Raw genomic sequence first — 22,092 nt, 5'->3', positions numbered from 1 at the left:
AAGATGTTTCTCAGGAAGCATGCATGTGCCCTAGGATAGATGATCTTGGGAGATCCACCAGGACAGAGAGTCTCTCATCTGGTTGTCTAGGAGAGTTGTCAGAGTAGTCTCCGTTCCATTGTCTGAGCATGCATAACTGTAGAGGTCTCAAATGGAAATGAGTAAAAGGAATAATATCCATGGAAGTCACAATGAGACCAATTGCTTCCATACACAGAGCCACTGATGGACGGACAGAGGACTGAAGTGAAGACAAGAATCTTGGATAGTCTGACCTCCGTCAAGAAAATCTTTATGGAGATCGAGCCTATGACCGTCCCCAAAATATATACTCTGGTATTTGGCACTTAGGAAATCCTGTCCCTGATTCACCTTCCACCCGTGAGAGCGGAGAATCAAAAATAAAGAATCTGTATGAGATTTTGCTAAATTAAAGATGGCCACCCTGACATCACTGAACCACAACATTACATTCCATCAGTGGCAGATGCCAAATGAAGGAGCATGAGCTCACCTTAGTTCAAGCCCACAAACTCTGTATCGGGAGCATGTATCAGCCTTCCAACTGATACATGCTGAGCAGGATGCAGAGGGACGCTTTCTTATCCTAATATGCAAATTGAATAATAGTACCTTTCTAGTTAATATTTACACCCCAAATCAGGGGCAGACAGCTTTCTTAAGGAAAACCCTCAATCTTGTAGAGAGAATTAAACAGGGTACTGTGGTTTTGGGAGGTGATTTTTATTTAGTATGGGACCCTCTCATGGACAAGAGACTCCCCCCCCCCGAACAAAACTTTAAATAACTTTACAAGAACAGCTCCCAAATTTAGAAATCTTATATTTCAGCACTCTTTATATGATGTTTGGCGTTCTTACCACCCTGAGACCAGAGATTTTTCTTATTTCTTGCCCCCTCATCAGTCTTATTCAAGACTTGATTATTTTTTTGTCAACTCTTGGACCCTAAATGAAGTTCTAGACTCCAAGATCCACGGCTGTTCATGGTCAGACCATGATGTGGTCTTTTTCAAGTTTAAAGGCACAGGACCCCCCTGACGAAGCACACATGGAAACTCCCTAGGAATCTATGGGAGGATCCCACCTTTGTGCAAAATATGAGAGAAGAAATAGAATGTTTTCTTCAAGTCAACCTTGAAGGCCAAACATCACATCAAATATGATGGGATGCATTGAAGTCCTATTTTAGAGGATAATGCATCTCCAAATCTGCTTCCCTTAGGAAGACTAGAACTGCCCCTCTAGGAAAATTTAATATGTGAACTCAGATCTATAGAACTCCTCCAAAATAAAACAACTCCAACTCAGGCTGGGTCAGCAGAAATCTCTAGGCTGAAGGGCTTGATTAAAGACCTTGAACTCCGAAAAATCCAACAAGCCTTTTCCAAATTCAAACAACTCCTGTATTACAAGAGCAATAAAGATGACTCAATGTTAGCAAACAAGCTTAAGATTCATACAGCGTTAGCCCGAATTCCCTATATTGAACATAAAGGCCAGAGAGTGTATGCGCCAATGGATATTGGAAAAGCTTTGGCGGAATATTATGACATCCTTTATAATATAGAGTCTCATGACAAACCTAAGCAAGCCACGATAGCAGAAATTTCTTCCTTTCTACATAAGCTTCACTTGCTCACACTTACGGATGAGGCCAAAAATACTTTTACTAGAACCGTTCAATACGAAGGTGGTGTTATTAGCCATTAAAAACTTGCAAAACAATAAAGTACCTGGCCCAGACGGCTTCCCGGGCTTACTATACAAGATGTACAGTCAACAACTTGCACCGGTCCTACACCAGGTTTTCAATGAGATTAAATTGGAAAAGCATATATTAAAAGAAAGCCTAGAGGTTTCTATTTTAGCCATTCCAAAGCCAGGGAAAGACATGTCTCTATATAGTAACTACAGACCCATATCATTGATAAATGTGGACACAAAATTATATTCGAAACTGTTAGCAGATAGACTAGCCAATCTATTGCCTTCCTTGATTCATGTGGACCAGGTAGGCTTTTTGAAAGGTCACCAGGGTCCGGACAATACTAGGAGAATTCTCAATATTTTCTGCTAGCTCAAAGGGAACCCCACTAATGGCCCTGTCTTTGGATGCAGAGAAGGCTTTTGACAGGGTCTGGTGGGATTACCTTTGGGAGGTGCTGAAGGTGTTTGGCTTTCCCCCACCAGTAATTTTGGCAATTAAAGTGCTGTACTCCTCACCATTTGCCAAAATTAGAGGTATGGGATTTTGTTCCCCAGCCATTCCCATATCAAATGGTACTAGGCAAGGATGCCCCCTTTCCCCCCTGATATTTTTGTCGACCATGGTGAGGCCTGTTCTGAGTGAAACCTGTCCTGTGAAACCGCTGTATGGTCTTGCCCACCGTGCTGCAGCTCAGTTTCAACGTCTTGATAATCTTCTTATAGCCTTGGCCATCTTTATGTAGAGCAACAATTCTTTTTTTTAAGATCCTCAGAGAGTTCTTTGCCATGAGGTGCCATGTTGAACTTCCAGTGACCAGTATGAGAGAGTGTGAGAGTGATAACGCCAAATTTAACACACCTGCTCCCCATTCACACCTGTTACCTTGTAACAATAACGAGTCACATGACACAGAGGGAAAATGACTAATTAGGCCCATTTTGGACATTTACAATTAGGGGTCTGTTGCCTAGACGGTCTAGACATGTATGTGTATATGTATTTATTTATATATGTATATATATATATATATATATATATATATATATATATATATATATATATATATATATATATATATATATATGTATTTATATATGTGTGTGTATATACATACAATCATACATACACATATTTAGACATGTATATATTTAGACATGTTCTGATTATTCAGGGAAATTCATTTCCTCAAATATTCGTTGGCTGCACTATTCCTTTTTTCATTTAGTTTAAAACGAAAATATAATTTTTGTTAAACATTTACATTAGTTTTGTTCGTTAAAACGAATGTAAATGTTTCAAAGCTACAGGTGAAAAGTTTACCTGTAGCTACAATACTTACCCTAATGTGCTCTCAAGAGCATATTAACCCCTTAAAATAAATAAATATAGGAAACAAATGAATACTGATGATTTTCGGCAGTATTTTTAGTTTTCTTATCGTTGGTGCATTCATTCAGTCCAAAAACGAATGCACATCTCTAATATATTTTGTATGTTTTTATACATAATAGCCCTTTGCAGTCAAACACCTTGTCATATACCATATTATTTTTGGCTACAATTTTAGCTGGCTGGTGCACACATTCAAAATGGCCTGGGTAGATCAGATCACTGACCTTTGAATCCATATATATTTGTTTTAATACTGTTTATATGTATACTTTTTATTAGATAGTGTGTAAATGTATTTCTAAATATATTTGTTGTATTTAGTGCAACGTTAATTTTGTCTCTAACCCATTATGCCAGGTCTTCAGTCGTGCTAACCTAACAAGCTCATATTTAGTTGGCACTCGTGCATTCGTGTTTCCTTTCAACTTGTAATATGAACTCATGTTAGTGCAGGCATGATATTTCTATATCGTGCACGCGCTAATGTTGGTGGGCCACTTGTAATGTAGCCCGTAGTAAGCTGAAGTCACTAATTATTATTATTATTTATTTTTTCATATGCAAGGCTATCATAAAATCACAATTTTGTACTTTCTTTCAGATATGATCAACTAACGTGTATATATATTTGTTTTCAGACCTGGTGTTTGTCTTGTTGTCTCTGGACCAGGCCTCATCAATGCGCTCAGTGGCATGGCTAATTCCAATATGAACTGCTGGTAATAAATGACCGTCTGAATTAGTGATTTGCTTTCTAGTTACTATTAACATGTCACAGGGAAAAATGTAATTATTATGTGCTGAGAATTATCACCTTAGAGATACTAAACTCTTCAAATGAAAAAATATTAATGCACACTTTGTATCTTTATCAGTATCACTCTGCAAATTACCTTAACTTCCACAAGAAGAGTGAATGGACGCTAGTTGCGCTGACAGTCCTAGTCCCAGTTTGTTTTCAGTTACATCCCTAGAAAGACTGTTGGATTAATATATGCCAGGAACTTTACATTAAAAATAACATTTTATGGCATGCACACTATGCTTAGCATTAGATTATTATTATTTTTTTTTGTCAAATTTGCTGGCAATTTTTAATTTATTATTTAAGAATGATGAAATTGTTAACATATGTATAAATCAAATTCACAACACTTTTTATTAACATATAGACCGTAACCAATTAGATGAAACCTATACATCTGGGTAAGGAGTGCATGTAATGCTTATTTACAGGCGCTGGGGGAAACCCCAGAGTTTTGAAGTTTAAAGGGACAGTCTAGTCCAAAATAAACTTTCATGATTCAGATAGGGCATGTAATTTTAAACAATTTTCCAATTTACTTTTATCACCAATTTTGCTTTGTTCTCTTGGTATTCTTAGTTGAAAGCTTAACCTAGGAGGTTCATATGCTAATTTCTTAGACCTTGAAGGCCACCTTTTCAGAATGCGTTTTAACAGTTTTTCACCACTAGAGAGTGTTAGTTCATGTTTTTCATATAGATAACTCTGTACTCGTGCACGTGAAGTTATCTGGGAGCTAGCACTGATTAGCTAAACTGCAAGTCTGTCAAAAGAACTGAAATAAAGGGGCAGTTTGCAGAGGCTTAGATACAAGATAATCACAGAGGTAAAAAGTATATAAATATAACTGTGTTGGTTATGCAAAACTGGGCAATGGGTAATAAAGGTATTATCTATCTTTTAAAACAAAAAATATTCTGGTGTAGACTGTCCCTTTAACATTTGCATTTGAGTGAGAACCTAAACTCTATTTTTTTTTTTAGGCTTTACAATCACAAGCTCTTGTCTTTATTTTAGGCCACTGATTGTGTTGGCAGGATCTTCTGATACAAATCAAGAAATAATGGGTGCTTTTCAAGAGTTTCCACAGGTACCCTGACTGTTTTGCTTGCTATAATTAAAAACAAAAAACAAATACAACTGCTATATACATAAATGTTATTTTGTTTTGGTGCTTGTCAGAATATAGTAAATATAAGCCAGTGTTCTCCACAGAAAATTTTGCTAGCCGAGTGGCATTATGAAGTAGCCAGACAGGGCAGTGTAATATATTCTAATATTATGCAACAACTAATCGATAATAATCTATTATGAAAATAGTTGTTAACGAAACTCATTATCGATTAGTTGGTCTGCAATTAGTTGATTTGCACACAGCAACAGCTGCTTCACTCTGATGAATTCCTGCCCATGATATTGTGTTTAATGGTTTTGTCCTTAGCCTTAAGGACGTCTACAGATGTTTACTTTTCATTTTTTCAGGACGTTATAAGTTTCTTTTTAAGTTTACAACTACTCCTGGCTTATGTGCAACCAGAAATAATCATTTGTATTGTTTATATAAAATCAGGTGATTTGACACTATGCTTTATGTGATATAGTGCGAAGCTTGTTATTTACACCTATCCCTAGACTGATGGGAGTTATTTGAATTGATGTGCACTATTATATGTTTGCACAATGCTGATTGCTTGCTATTGCTGATTATATGTACTGTATAGATACATCTGTAAGGCACTTGTTATTGATATATAGTCCCAAGCACTTTTTTTAATAGTTTATTTTTTATTTTTAATAAATTGTGATTTGTACAAGATTCAACCTCCTATAAGTATTTGTTATTTTAAGAGCGAACTAGATATTTTTTCCTTATATATGGTTATTTACTATTGCATATAAAATGTTAAGATATTTTTATGTTAGAATGAAGTCCAGGCTTACTTTATTGAGAGGCCCCTTGCCAAGGAGGAAACTCTTTGCATTGGTGGAGAGTTAACAAAGATAAATATCCCACCTTGGTGATATTGGCAAAACCCTATTTATGCATCTCAACACCATCTAAGTGCCTCTTTGCTGCAGGCAAAATAGCTTGCAAAAAGAGAGCCAGCCTCAGCCAGGGGCATGTGGTCATGTTGACATTTTTGCATTTAAATGCAAAGTTTCTGAAAGAACCAATAAAGGAATGTTATGAACTGTGACAATCTACCTCTTTCTAGTTCTACCTCTTTTCAAAAAGTTTGTGGTTATTTTGCTTAATTATAAAAATGTGCTCTGCTGCTTAAAAATTGGACAAACAACTTGTGTTAATGTAAAGTTTTAGTCTGAAGTTTTTTATTTGTAGCCCTCAGTATGTGGATTTTATTTTAAATACAGGGAAACAATTTTTTTTTTTATCCAATTAATTTCCAGTTATCCAAAGCACAAATTAATTGCATAATTTAACATTAATGTATTTTATGATAATTTGTGCAATAAAAATTGAACATTTTTAATACTGGCTAATTTTAGTTTAATATTGGCTAAAATTGTAGTCTGGTGGTCCTGGGGAGAACACTGTAAGCAATGAAGCTAATCACTGCATTGCTAAAGAACTGCTGTTTAAAGCTATAATTTTCTTAGCAACATTTGCATTGTTTTGTAGATCAAGAGCAGTCCAATGATACATTCATTGAAATCTTCATTGAATGTATATACTATTTCTCTTGTTAAGTGTATCCAGTCCACGGATCATCCATTACTTGTGGGATAGTCTCCTTCCCAACAGGAAGTTGCAAGAGGATCACCCACAGCAGAGCTGCTATATAGCTCCTCCCCTCACTGCCATATCCAGTCATTCTCTTGCAACTCTCAACTAAGATGGAGGTCGTAAGAGGACTGTGGTGTTTTATACTTAGTTTATTTCTTCAATCAAAAGTTTGTTATTTTTAAATGGTACTGGAGTGTACTGTTTATCTCAGGCAGTATTTAGAAGAAGAATCTGCCTGCGTTTTCTATGATCTTAGCAGAAGTAACTAAGATCCTTTGCTGTTCTCACATATTCTGAGGAGTGAGGTAACTTCAGAGGGGGAATAGCGTGCAGGTTTTCCTGCAATAAGGTATGTGCAGTTAAAATATTTTTCTAGGGATGGAATTTGCTAGAAAATGCTGCTGATACCGAAGAAATGTAAGTAAAGCCTTAAATGCAGTGATAGCGACTGGTATCAGGCTTATTAATAGAGATACATACTCTTATAAAAGTGTATTTTAAAACGTTTGCTGGCATGTTTAATCATTTTTTACATATGTTTGGTGATAAAACTTATTGGGGCCTAGTTTTTTCCACATGGCTGGCTTGAATTTTGCCTAGAAACAGTTCCCTGAGGCTTCCCACTGTTGTAATATGAGTGGGAGGGGCCTATTTTGGCGTTTTTTTGCACAGCAAATATTACAGACAGACATCCAGCTTCTTCCTGCATGATCCAGGACTTCTCTGAAGGGCTCAAAAGGCTTCAAAAGTCGTATTGAGGGAGGTAAAAAGCCACAGTAGAGCTGTGGCAGTTGTTGTGACTGTTTAAAAAACGTTTTTGTCATTTGTTATTCCGTTTTTGGTATTAAGGGGTTAATCATCCATTTGCAAGTGGGTGCAATGCTCTGCTAACTTATTACATACACTGTAAAAATTTCGAAATTTCAAGGCAGGAGCAGCATCAACTTCCTCCGCTTCAAAACAAGAGGGAACTGTTGCTCATTCCAGACAGGCCTGGAAACCTAACCAGTCCTGGAACAAGGGCAAGCAGGCCAGGAAGCCTGCTGCTGCCCCCAAGACAGCATGAAGGAATGGCCCCCTATCCGGAAACGGATCTAGTGGGGGGCAGACTTTCTCTCTTCGCCCAGGCGTGGGCAAGAGATGTTCAGGATCCCTGGGCGTTGGAGATCATATCTCAGGGATATCTTCTGGACTTCAAAGCTTCTCCTCCACAAGGGAGATTTCATCTTTCAAGGTTATCATAAAACCAGATAAAGAAAGAGGCATTCCTAAGCTGTGTGCAAGACCACCTAGTAATGGGAGTGATCCATCCAGTTCCGCGGACGGAACAAGGACAGGGATTTTATTCAAATCTGTTTGTGGTTCCCAAGAAAGAGGGAACCTTCAGACCAATCTTGGATCTAAAGATCTTAAACAAATTCCTCAGAGTTCCATCATTCAAAATGGAAACTATTCGGACCATCCTACCCATGATCCAAGAGGGTCAGTACATGACCACAGTGGACTTAAAGGATGCCTACCTTCACATACCGATTCACAAAGATCATCATTGGTTCCTAAGGTTTGCCTTTCTAGACAGGCATTACCAATTTGTAGCTCTTCCCTTCGGGTTGGCCACTGCCCCGAGAATTTTTACAAAGGTTCTGGGCTCACTTTTGGCGGGCATATCGGTGGCTCCGTATCTAGACGACATCCTGATACAGGCGTCAAGCTTTCAAATTGCCAAGTCTCATACAGAGATAGTTCTGGCATTTCTAAGGTCGCATGGGTGGAAAGTGAACGTGGAAAAGAGTTCTCTATCACCACTCACAAGAGTCTCCTTCCTAGGGACTCTTATAGATTCTGTAGAGATGAAAATTTACCTGACGGAGTCCAGGTTATCAAAACTTCTAAATGCTTGCCGTGTCCTTCATTCCATTCCACGCCCGTCAGTGGCTCAGTGCATGGAAGTAATCGGCTTAATGGTAGCGGCAATGGACATAGTGCCATTTGCGCGCCTGCATCTCAGACCGCTGCAATTATGCATGCTAAGTCAGTGGAATGGGGATTACTCAGATTTGTCCCCTCTTCTAAATCTGGATCAAGAGACCAGAGATTCTCTTCTCTGGTGGCTTTCTCGGGTCCATCTGTCCAAGGGTATGACCTTACGCAGGCCAGATTGGACGATTGTAACAACAGATGCCAGCCTTCTAGATTGGGGTGCAGTCTGGAACTCCCTGAAGGCTCAGGGATCATGGACTCAGGAGGAGAAACTCCTCCCAATAAATATTCTGGAGTCAAGAGCAATATTCAATGCTCTTCTAGCTTGGCCTCAGTTAGCAACACTGAGGTTCATCAGATTTCAGTCGGACTACATCACGACTGTGGCTTACATCAACCATCAAGGGGGAACCAGGAGTTCCCTAGCGATGTTAGAAGTCTCAAAGATAATTCGCTGGGCAGAGTCTCACTCTTGCCACCTGTCAGCAATCCACATCCCAGGCGTAGAGAACTGGGAGGCGGATTTTCTAAGTCGTCAGACTTTTCATCCGGGGGAGTGGGAACTCCATCCCGAGGTGTTTGCTCAACTGGTCCATCGTTGGGGCAAACCAGAACTGTATCTCATGGCGTCTCGCCAGAACGCCAAGCTTCCTTGTTACGGATCCAGGTCCAGGGACCCGGGAGCAACGCTGATAGATGCTCTAGCAGCTCCTTGGTTCTTCAACCTGTTTCCACCGTTTCCTCTGCTCCCTCGACTGATTGCCAAAATCAAACAGGAGAGAGCATCAGTGATTCTTATAGCGCCTGCGTGACCACGCAGGACCTGGTATGCAGACCTAGTGGACATGTCATCTCTTCCACCATGGACTCTGCCTCTGAGGCAGGACCTTCTAATACAAGGTCCTTTCAATCATCCAAATATACTTTCTCTGAGACTGACTGCACGCTTGATTCTATCAAGGCGTGGCTTCTCCGAGTCAGTCATTGATACCTTAATACAGGCTCGGAAGTCTGTCACCAGGAAAATCTACCATAAGATATGGCGTAAATATCTTTATTGGTGTGAATCCAAGAGTTCACCATGGAGTAAGGTTAGGATTCCTAGGCTATTGTCCTTTCTCCAAGAGGGTTTGGACAAAGGCTTATCAGCTAGTTCTTTAAAAAGACAGATCTCTGCTCTGTCTATTCTTTTGCACAAGTGTCTGGCAGAAGTTACAGACGTCCAGGCATTTTGTCATCCTTTGGTTAGGATTAAGCCTGTGTTTAAAACTGTTGCTCCCCCGTGGAGCTTAAACTTGGTTCTTAAAGTTCTTCAGGGAGTTCCGTTTGAACCCCTTCATTCCATTGATATTAAACTTTTAGCTTGGAAAGTTCTGTTTTTGATGGCTATTTCCTCGGCTAGAAGAGTCTCTGAGTTATCTGCCTTACATTGTGATTCTCCTTATCTGATTTTTCATTCAGACAAGGTAGTTCTGCATACCAAACCTGGGTTTTGACCTAAGGTGGTTTCTAACAGGAATATCAATCAAGAGATTGTTGTTCCATCATTGTGTCCTAATCCTTCTTCAAAGAAGGAACGTCTTTTGCATAATCTGGACGTAGTCCGTGCCTTGAAGTTTTACTTACAGGCTACTAAAGATTTTCGTCAAACATCTGCCCTGTTTGTCGTTTACTCTGGACAGAGGAGAGGTCAAAAAGCTTCGGCAACCTCTCTCTCCTTTTGGCTTCGGAGTATAATACGCTTAGCCTATGAGACTGCTGGACAGCAGCCCCCTGAAAGTATTACAGCTCATTCTACTAGAGCTGTGGCTTCCACCTGGGCCTTTAAAAATGAGGCCTCTGTTGAACAGATTTGCAAGGCTGCGACTTGGTCTTCGCTTCACACCTTTTCAAAATTTTACAAATTTGACACTTTTGCTTCTTCGGAGGCTGTTTTTAGGAGACAGGTTCTACAGGCAGTGGTTCCTTCCATTTAAGCTCCTGCCTTGTCCCTCCCATCATCCGTGTACTTTAGCTTTGGTATTGGTATCCCACAAGTAATGGATGATCCGTGGACTGGATACACTTAACAAGAGAAAACATAATTTATGCATACCTGATATATTTATTTCTCTTGTAGTGTATCCAGTCCACGGCCCGCCCTGTCCTTTTTATGGCAGGTCTAAATTTTAATTAAACTACAGTCACCACTGCACCCTATGGTTTCTCCTTTCTCGTCTTGTTTCGGTCGAATGACTGGATATGGCAGTGAGGGGAGGAGCTATATAGCAGCTCTGCTGTGGGTGATCCTCTTGCAACTTCCTGTTGGGAAGGAGAATATCCCACAAGTAATGGATGATCCGTGGACTGGATACACTACAAGAGAAATAAATTTATCAGGTAAGCATAAATTATGTTTTTCTTTGATTTTGGCCAGTTAGGGCCAGGTCTATAAGAGCTATGCACAACAGACTCTCTGGGAAAATGAACAAGCACAGTTTTGAGAAGCATTTATAGAAAAGCAGCCAAAATGAATATTGAATATAGATTGCAGTTTTGTTTTAGGTTCCCTAATGAACCTCTTAAAGGGATATGAAACTCAATTTTTTTTCTTTTGTGATTCAGACAGAGCATACCATATTAAAAAAAAAAAAAAAAAAATTAACAAATTGCAATTTACTTGTATTATCAAATGTGCTTCATTCACATGTTATTCTTTACTGAAGAGATACCTAGGTGTGTGTATATGTGTGTGTGTGTGTGTATATATATATATATATATATATATATATATATATATATATATATATATATATATATATATATATATATATATATATATATATATACACAGAAATAGTGCTGCCATCTAGTGCTCTTGCAAATCGATAACATTCCTGCATAACTGCTGCCATATAGTACTCCAGAATTGGTCCGGCTCCTAAGCATACGTCCCTGCTTTTCAACAAAAGATTCCAAGAGAACAGAAAAATTGATAAAATAAGTAAACCAGAAAGTTGTTTAAAATCGCATACTCTATCTGAATCATGAAAGAAAAAATTTGGGTTTCACATCCCTTTGGGAGTGCTGAGCCATTTCCCACCCTGTGCTAGAGTTGCTTTTAGTTTGTTAGCCTAGTATTTTACATATTATTTTTTTTATCAGACCAAGCATTTTTAGGAAATAACTTGAGTTTGCAGAAATATAATAATTTGGGAAACCACCACCATATGAAATGCATAAACACTGCGTAATCTGTTGGTGCTCTACAAATACCTGATGATGATGATGATGATAAATAAACCATTACATTTTGCTGCACAGAAGTTATTTCTTTTATATTTTAGATACCTGTTATATAGTCCCACATTAAGCTTCAGTTAACCTTCCTTCTCAAAACGCCAATATTTGTTATTTTAGAACTATATAGTTTAAAGAGACATGAAACCTAAATGTTTTCTTTCTTGATTTAGGAAGAACATGCAATTTTAAACAACTTTTCAATTTACTTCTTTTATCTTATTTGCTTCATTTTCTTGATATCTGTTGTTTTTAAAGCATATCTAGATATGCTCAGTAGCTCCTGATTGGTGGCTGCACATAGATGCCTTGTGCGATTGGCTCACACATGTGCATTGCTATTTCTTCAGCAAAGGATATCTAAAGAATGAAGCAAATTAGATAATAGAAGTAAATTGGAATGTTGTTTAAAATTATATTCTCTATCTGAATCATGAAAGAAAAATTTAGGGTTTCATGTCCCTTTAATAACAATAACTGAAAATCAGAAGCATACATTTTTATATTTTGGTCACTCACCACTATCTTGCAATTTATGCAGAAAACGAGCAGGCATAAAATGATCTAACTATATACTGTAAATATTACATACATTTTAAAAATATACAAAATTCACCCATAGTGGCTGAAAAAAAATAAATATATTTTTTCATTATAATGATAATTCGCTAGTAGCTTAACGGGCATAGAACCACTCATTTTAAATATTAGGATTGCTGCCTTCAAGTAAGGTGTCTCAAGTATGTCTGTATTGTAGGGTATACTCCTCACTCTTGAGTTCAGAACGCCTATGGTTCTTTCAGGTGATCACTGTTGCCATGGTGATTAGATTATAGCCACCTGGGTAGGATTTAAAAATTGATAATCTCATCTTTCATGTGAAGAGTTTTGTGTTTAAGGGGTAAGGGCCTTTTGGAGCCACTGCCCTCATATAGTAAATACATTTTTTACGTGATGTATTCCCAACAGATTGCATTTTGTTTGAATTTTTTTTTATTGATATATTCAAAAGAGACAACTCAGAATGTACAAAACAAATTATAAAATACAGGGACTGAGACAAAATGCAAGTTATACAAGCCCATTGGTCATAATATCACCCTGTGTTTACATATACAGCCACAGTTGTCTTTTGCTATAAGAGATCTATGTGAAAAAAGAAAGGAGTATAATCCACAGATGGGATAACAAGTTACATCAATCTCTCTCTTATTGCACAAATTTTTCAATAAAGTTTAAACTTGCTTATAAACCAACCATTAATACAACAGTTAAGACTGAGAGGAACATCTCTCAGCCAGAGGAAGAAAGTGGGGAAGAGGGTAATGAACTAGAGAAAGATGAGAAGAGAGAGAAAAGAGGGGGGGAGAAAGAGAAGAAAAAAAAAAAAAAAAAAAAGGGAGTGGTGGGAAATTGGGGGAGTGGAGGGACCATGATGGCATTTCCTCACAGAGAACACACAATCTCAGAATCTAATCAAATCTGTCTATTCCACATGGCCAACATCATTTCGTGAACCTCTAGGTGATGTGATTTTAGATAATGGTATCTTTCTAAGGAAAGGAGGTCCACAACGGCCACTCTCCAAACCTCTAATGTAGGGATACTCTGGGTCTTCCATAGTTTTGGTATAAGTTTCTTAGCTGCAGTGAGCATAAGTAGTAAGAGAGGATGTTTACCCTCGCCAGGCAACTTTGGAAGAGACAGGAACAGCAATGTGGTCGGAGCATGAGGGATCTGTGTACCCAATATCTCCGACATCTCCGACATGACCTCTCGCCAGAATTCCCCAAGCCTGGGGCAAGCCCACCAGATATGGAGGAGTGTGCCCTCCTCTCCACACCCCCTCCAACAGGTGTTATTAAGTGAGGGGTATATCCTGTGCAAACGGGACGGGGTTAGGTACCACCTACACAGGAGTTTTATGTGGATTTCTTGTATCACTGCTGAGACAGATGATTTTTTTGTCAATCGGAAAGCTTGGCGCCAGGCCTCCTCCTCTAAGTTGCAATTTAACTCTTTCTTCCATGAGTACGTGTAGGAGGGGAGGTTCAGTGTGTCAGGACTGCTTAGGATTTTATAAATTTTAGAAATCAAGTGAGTCGGACTCATTTGCGAAACGCAAAGCTCCTCAAAGGGTGTCAATCTTCTACCCAAGTCTCCCCTATGTTTGTGCTGAGTTATAAAATGTATCAATTGGTGATAATGAAGCCATGAGGAGAAAATCTCCCCATGTGCCTCCATCATGTCAGAGTGTGCTTTAAACTTCCCATCTATTGTGACAAATGATATCGTACCTTTGCGGAGGCTGTATGGTTGCATTTTAGTAAATCCTAGTCTACAAAATGGGAGATCAGTGTGCTCTATGATGGGTGTAAGGGGGGCATTTCTAGAAGATATGTGAGTAGTCGTGGCCAGTGTCCTATCCCAGTCTATCAGAACATTAGCTGTGATGAGATAATTATTGATTAGTTTAGGTCTGAGGTGACGTAACATCCATCCCAGTGTAGCAATATTGTTTAATTTGAGTATTTGTCTGTCAATATCAATCCATGTTTTATCCTTAGAGTTGTGGGCCCACTCCACCACATGTTGTAGCGAGATTGCTTGTTTATATCTTTAGAAACAAGGTACCCCCAAGCCCCCCTCATCTCTAGATAGATACATAGTTTTCCTAGGGATTCTGGGTCTAGCCCCATCCCATATATACTGTTCAAATATTTTTTGCAATTGCGGGATGTATCCTTCAGGGAGTGAAATGGGGAGAGCCTGGAGAAGGTACAAAATACGGGGCAAAATGTTCATTTTAAGCACTCCAATCCTCCCTAGCCATGATAATTTTTTGCTTTTCCAAGACGACAAGTCTCGGACAATATCCTCTTTTAAAGCATGATAGTTGAGTTTAATTAGGTCGTGCGTGTTGGCGGAGAGGAATATACCTAAGTATTTTAGTTTGTGGCGCGTGATGGGGATGTTGTAAGCCCTACTCAGATAGTTTATGCAGCCTGGGTTAGAATTGATATTGAGGAGTTCAGACTTGGAAAAGTTTAACTGAAAATTAGAGATTTTACTGTATTCACTCAGTTCTGTGAGTAAAGCAGGGACAGAGGTGTCGGCCTGTGTTCCAACAGATTGCATTTTAACATGTTAAATGGATTTTTTTTTTTCAGTACTTAAATATCCAGTATCATTACCTATAAATGCTGCACATATTACCAATATCATACTTTTCTTAATGATAAGTTGCACTGAAATTAACTGTCCCATTAGAAACTTTTATAACTAGGAGTAAGCTAAGCGGCCCATGAGGGACACCATTTTTGTATAACCAGCAATTGCAGCATATTAAAACTAGGGGCAATATCACAGGTTGATGTGAATGAACTGAATACACATACAACTGCATAAGCATAGTTTGTTTTATGATGCTCAGTCAATTGTGTTGGTATTCATACTGGGTGCTTCTTGAATTTGCAAGAGGCACTTGAGAGTCCTCCTAGAAGAAATGTTGTGGGTTACAGATCCGTTTAAAACAATTTTTTTTGTATTTTAATTTGTACTTTGTAAGGAATCAGTCAGCCTAACACAATTTTGGGACTTATTAATGGAGGGGATGAAAAGTTCTTATAATATGGAAAATGATATTTCTCATCTTATGAAGTATGTATTTTTGTGTATATACCACAGCAATTATGACTTATTTACACTGGCAGAAACATCTTATTCCTTTTTTGTTGTAGGTTGAAACCTGTAGACTGTACAGCAAATTCTCCGCCAGGCCCAGTAGTTTAGAAGCTATTCCAGTTGTCATTGAAAAGGTATTTTGACCGTTCTTTCTCCATATTTTCAAGATGTGTAATCTACTTATTTGACAAAAATCCACTTATTAATCCTTTGGCTGTCAAAAAGGCTGCAGTGCTTAGCACAGCAAAATAAGGAACTGAATATTGTGAACATATGAGAGGTAGCTTGTGATTAGCACCATCAAATCTTAGAGCCCAACCTTAAAGGGACATAAAACCCAAAAAAAATTCTTTCATGATTTAGATAGAACATAATATTTTAAACAACTTTCTAATTGACTTCTGTTATCAATTTTTCTTCATTTTCTTGTTATCCTTTGTTAAAAAGCAGAAATGTAAGCTCAAGAGTGTGCACGTGTCTGCAGCACTATATAGCAGCAGTTTTGCAACAATGTTATACATTAGCAGGAGCACTAGATGGCAGCACTATTTCCTGTCATGTAGGGCTTCAGGCATGTATACGCTACCTACCTAGGTATCTCTTTAACAAAGAATAACATAAGAATGAAATAAATTTGATAATAGAAGTAAATTGGAAACTTTTTTTAAATGGTACGCTCTATCTGAATCATGAAATACATTTTTTGGGTTTAACGTCCCTTTTAAAGGGACACTGAACCCAAATTTTTTTCTTTCATTATTCAGATAGAGCATGCAACTTTCTAATTTACTCCTATTATCAAATGTTCTTCATTCACTTATCTTTATTTGAAAAGCAAGAATGTAAGTTTAGAAGCAGGCCCATTTTTGGTGAACAACCTGGGTTGTTCTTGCTGATTGGTGGATAAATTCACCCACCAATAAACAAGTTCTGTCCAGGGTCTGAACAAAAAATGTGCGGCTCCTTGGCTTAGATGCCTTCTTTTTCTAATAAAGATAGCAAGAGAACGAAGAAAAATTGATAATAGGAGTAAATTAGAAAGTTGCTTAAAATTACATGCACTATCTGAATCATGAAAGAAACAATTTGGGTTCAGTATCCCTTTAAAGGGACACTCAAATCAAAATTAAACTTTAATGAGTCAGAGCAAGCAATTTTAAACAACTTTCCAATTTACTTCCATTAACAAAATGTGCACAGTCTTTTTATATTTACACTTTCTGAGCCACCAGCTCCTACTGAGCATATGCAAAAAATCACAGAATAATTTGTGTTTCACGTCCCTGTAACAGTTTCAAATTGTTATTGATATCCGGTTACCTTTTTATGACATTTTAAAATACAAACAAACCGTAAACTATGTACAAAAATCTAAGGTAATCTACACTAAATTCCGATAAGTCTCTGTTATTTTCTGTATCCTAGTATGTAAATAATAACTTGATTTCATCTGTTAGATTGTGATTTTGTGATTCTCAAAGATTATATGCTCTATTTAAAATAAATAATTACCAGATCACTATTATGTGCGTTGTAACAGCTCTTGATCAGTTACCACATTGCTGTCATGATAATTAGATAAAGTAGTAAAGTCCAAATTAAACTTTTATGATTCAGATAGGGCATGTCATTTTAAATAACTTGATAATTTACTTTTATCATCAAATTTGCTTTGTTCTCTTGTTCTTAGTTGAAGGCTAATATTAGGTAGGCTCATATGCTAATTCCTAAGCCCTTGAAGGCCGTCTCTAATTTGAATGCATTTGGCAGTTTTTCACAGCTAGAGGGCATTAGTTCATGTGTTTCATATAGATAACAACATTGTGCATGTGAAGTTATTTAAGAGTCAGCACTAATTGCCTAAATTACAAGTCTGTCAAAAGATCTGAGATAAGGAGGCAGTCAGCAGACGCTTAGATACAAGGTAATTACAGAGGTAAAAAGTATATTTCTTTCCATAAGGCAGGGAGAGTCTATTCCTTACTGTTGGAGAAATACAACACTTGGCCACCAGGATGAGGCAAAGAAACCCCAATCAAAGGCTTAAATATCCCTCCCACTTCCCCTATCCTCCCAGTCATTCTTTGCCTTTCGTCACTAGAGGAGGTGGCAGAGAAGTGGCAGAAGATTCAGATAGTCCTGTAATGGGTATGTTCCCTTCAAGAGAGAACTGGAGTTTTAAGTAATCATATAAACCTCTCTGTGAGAGTATTGATGAAAGTTAGAGTCTGGAGATGCAGGGAAAGTTTTTCCTGGACACCATCCAGGCTGTTAGCTAACAACTCCTGAGCAATCCGTGTTGATGAGTATCACTGCTTGCTTTTAATCACTAAGGTCCCTGTCAGAGCGTCGCTACAAGGATGTCACACTTGAGAGGCTGTATCTGTTCCACAGCATGAATCCTAGAGGGTAACTCTGCTTTATTGTTATAGCAGGGACTCCTGTATAGGGTCACAGTGTGACTCCTCTATACCTCAATAGGATCAAGGGTTAATATCTCCTTTAGGCAGATTATTGGGAACAGTTATGGGGATTTTTATGTTCTGCATTAGGTTTGGGCTCATAAGAACAGATAGGTTTCACTTTCGTTTTTGAGTGTTGCACAACTCATATTTGCTTGACACTCTTTTGCATAGCAGGGGAAGTCATGGCTTGCGCACCACGTGACCAGGTGCGGCCTCTTTTTTTACTTCCTTGCGATCCTGCTGCAGACAGCACTCCTGAGGAGAGCATTTCACTGATCATTTGTCTGTCTGGTTCTAGGAGGTGGTGAGTGCCCCAGCCATTGGGATTGTAAAGGTGCCTGTTTCTCTTGTAAGGTGTATCCAGTCCACGGGTTCATCCTTTACTTGTGGGATATTCTCCTTCCCTACAGGAAGTGGCAAGGAGAGCACACAGCAGAGCTGTCCATATAGCTCCCCCTCTAGCTCCACCCCCCAGTCATTCTCTTTGCCGGCTCTAAGCAATCGGAAGTGTAAAGTGAATGTGGTGTTAGAATTGTAGTTTTTATTTTCTACAAGCAAAAGTTTGTTATTTTAAATGGTAGCGGTGTGTACTATTTACTCTCTAGCAGAAAGGAGATGAAGATTTCTGCAGGGAGGAAGATGATTTTAGCATGTTGTAACTAAAATCCACTGCTGTTCCCACAAAGGACTGAGGAGTACAAGAAAACTTCAGTTGGGGGGAACGGTTTGCAGGTTAGGCTGCAATAAGGTATGTTCAGTCATTTATTTCTAGACAAGACTGTGATAATGCTGGAAAAGACTGATAAGATCCCCATGAGGGAAGGGTAAGCTGTATTCAGAGACTATGTATGGAATTGCTAGCTTACATTACAGGGCTAATTTATGCTGGTTGACACTACTTAATGACAAACGGTTTTTATTGAAAAATATCGTTTTTTTGTGACACTTTGAAGGTTCCTTTGGGTTTCTTTCAGGGGTTGTTACCCACATGACTATTATTAAAACACTTAGGAGTGTTTCTTTAGGCCTCACAGCACCGGAGTAAGGTGGGAGGGGCCTAATTTCGCGCCTCAGATGCGCAGTTATATTGACTAGAACTTCAGGCTGTTTCACATGGAGGGTCCTGCTACAGTTTGAGGACCCATAAGAAGCTTTTTCCCCACAAATCTGACTCCTAAGGGCAGGTAGGGCCACAGCAGAGCTGTGGCAAGGTGCTGAAGTTGTTTTAACCGGTCTGTTGGCTTACTATCGATCCGGTTTGGGCATTAAGGGGTTAATCATTTTTATTGCTAGTGGTGCAATCTTACTAATGCTTTAGGTACATACTGTAAAAATTTCAAAAAGTTTGCTGCATTTTTCACTGCTTTGGAAAATTGTGTGCCTTTTTTATCTCTTAAAGACACAGTAACGTTTTTTGCAAAAATTCTAAACAGATTCCTCAGAGTCCCATCATTCAAGATGGAGACCATTCGGACAATCTTACCAATGATCCAGGAGGGTCAATATATGACTACTGTGGATCTAAAGGACGCGTATCTACACATTCCTATCCACAAAGATCATCACCAGTTTCTCAGGTTCGCCTTTCTGGACAAGCATTATCAGTTTGTGGCTCTCCCTTTCGGGTTGGCCACTGCTCCCAGAATTTTCACAAAGGTGCTAGGGTCCCTCCTGGCAGTGCTAAGACCGCGGGGCATAGCAGTGGCGCCTTATCTAGACGACATCTTAATTCAGGCGTCGACTTTCCAAAGAGCCAAGTCTCACAAGGAAATTGTAGTGGCCTTTCTGAGGTCTCACGGGTGGAAGGTGAACATCAAAAAGAGTTCTCTCTCCCCCCTCACAAGAGTTCCCTTCCTAGGAACACTAATAGACTCGGTAGAAATGAAAATATTTCTGACGGAGGTCAGAAAGTTAAAACTCTTAACTACTTGCCGAGCTCTTCATTCCATTCCTCGGCCATCTGTAGCTCAGTGCATGGAGACAATCGGATTAATGGTAGCGGCAATGGACATAGTCCCTCTTGCACGGATACATCTCTGAGCATGCATAGTTGCAGTGGTCTAACAGTGGAATGGGGATTATGCAGATTTGTCTCCTCAAATACAGTTGGACCAGGGGACCAGAGATTCTCTTCTCTGGTGGTTGTCTCTGGATAACCTGTCTCAGGGAATGTGTTTCCGCAGACCAGAGTGGATCATCGTAACGACCGAAGCCAGTCTGTTGGGCTGGGGTGCAGTCTGGGACTCCCTGAAAGCTCAGGGCTTATGGTCTCGGGAAGAAGCTCTTCTCCCGATAAACATTCTGGAACTGAGGGCGATATTCAACGCGCTTCAGGCATGGCCTCAGCTAGCTGCGGCCAAATTCATCAGATTTCAGTCGGACAACATCACTACTGTAGCTGTAAGGATTCCAGTCCTGCTTTTACTTTTTGCCTCAACTTACCTTCCTCACCTGTACTTAAGGCATCACCCCGCCCCAAACAAGTGCTTAGTTGTTGAGTATTGTTTGCTGAAACCAGTGCTCCCTTTCTTATAAGCTATATACTTATCAAAAGAAGTTTTACTTCTACTACTTTAACATTTGGATTTACAAATACCAGCTGCAGTTTGGTCACAAAGGGACTAATAACAACTAGTCTCATTCATCCTGAAGATTGCTATTCCAAGAAGTATTAAGTTATTCAACTCCTCATCTCTACAGGAATTGCTATCTAATTTCCAACAGGAGGATTCTACCAACTACTACTACGGTATTAGTATCAAATCTAATTTACCTTGGATGCCTTAGGTAACGGCTAATTACAAATTTCATGTTTCCTTTTTGAACTTTTGTAAACTGACTTTGTCTCTCAGAAATTACTTTGATTGCAACGAATGTTTTATTTAATTCTATGAACTTCCTTTGAATACATTCTCATACCGGACAGTAACGGACTTAATGTGACGTCACACAGCCTCATACATCTCAGCGTGCCATACAGCTCCTTACAACTCAGCGTGTCTCACAGCTCCATTTACAATCACTAGTCTGTGTTCAGTTTTCCACGCTGCAAGCCTTACTCTGTGTGCTGTGTCTCGTAGCAGGTCACGCCCCTGTCAGCAGCTGCAGTCTGTGTGTCTCACATCTCTCATGCCTCAGTGATTATTACAATGAACACTATCTCTCACATTTGGGTTTGAGCACAATTATTGTCAAAAGTTGTTATTAATAATAATACTTATTTTCAGCCTCTAAATATTTATATGGTATAACGATATAATATAACCATATAAGGACTTACTGCCATTACTTATAAAAATCACTCTGAATAAAACAGTCTATGCTGATATAATAGCCTGTACTTCAGTTGTGAAACAAATATAATTTATTTAGACTCTGCAGTTGTGATTCAAATAACCAAGGAACCTGATATAACAACTAAGCCATAAAATATGGATCCAGCAGAGCTTCCTCAAATTGTTTATAATTTAACACAAAGAGTTGACCAACTTAGTCAAGCCTTTAGAGAGTTACAATTAGAAAATGAAACTTTAAGAAAAGTAATAAAAGACACTGTCTCTATTAAACAGAGCCTTCCTGACAATCTGTCAGAACCATTTATTGCACCTCCAGATTTTTTCAATGGAGATAGGAATTTATACCGTCAATTCAAAAATGCTTGTCTGCTTAATTTCACCCTTAAACCTAAAACATACCCAAATGATAGGGTTAAAGTCCTTACAATGATAAGCTATTTAAGGGGTGAACCTCGCATATGGGCAGACACTCTCTTTGAGACAAATAATGCTGTTCTTTCATCTTTTTCATCTTTTCTGGATATCATGGATGAATTTTACTATGATCCTAACCTACAGTATACTTCTGAGAAAAAGATGAGGAACTTAAAACAAGGTAAGAAACCTGTTGAATGTTACATAACAGAATTCAAGCAATATTCTATTGACTCTCAGTGGAACGCCATTGCTTTAAAAAACCAGTTCAGGCTTGGACTCTCTGACGCAGTAAAAGAT

General features: G+C 38.7%; 1 protein-coding gene across 1 annotated transcript in view; it reads left to right on the top strand.

The window, feature by feature from the left end:
- The window catches only part of HACL1 (2-hydroxyacyl-CoA lyase 1), a 181,192-nt gene that overhangs the window by 24,020 nt on the left and 135,080 nt on the right, over window positions 1-22,092 (top strand). Inside the window, exons 4-6 of the mRNA XM_053714200.1 lie at window positions 3,762-3,842; window positions 4,946-5,018; window positions 15,674-15,751. Coding sequence (XP_053570175.1) covers window positions 3,762-3,842; window positions 4,946-5,018; window positions 15,674-15,751 — 232 coding nt within the window. The remainder of the gene's footprint in view (window positions 1-3,761; window positions 3,843-4,945; window positions 5,019-15,673; window positions 15,752-22,092) is intronic.

The sequence above is a fragment of the Bombina bombina genome, chromosome 5, assembly GCF_027579735.1.
Source record: "Bombina bombina isolate aBomBom1 chromosome 5, aBomBom1.pri, whole genome shotgun sequence".
NCBI classification, from domain to species: Eukaryota; Metazoa; Chordata; class Amphibia; order Anura; family Bombinatoridae; genus Bombina; species Bombina bombina.
Note: the sequence above shows the minus strand (reverse complement) of the source record. Positions and strands in the feature narration are given on the sequence as shown.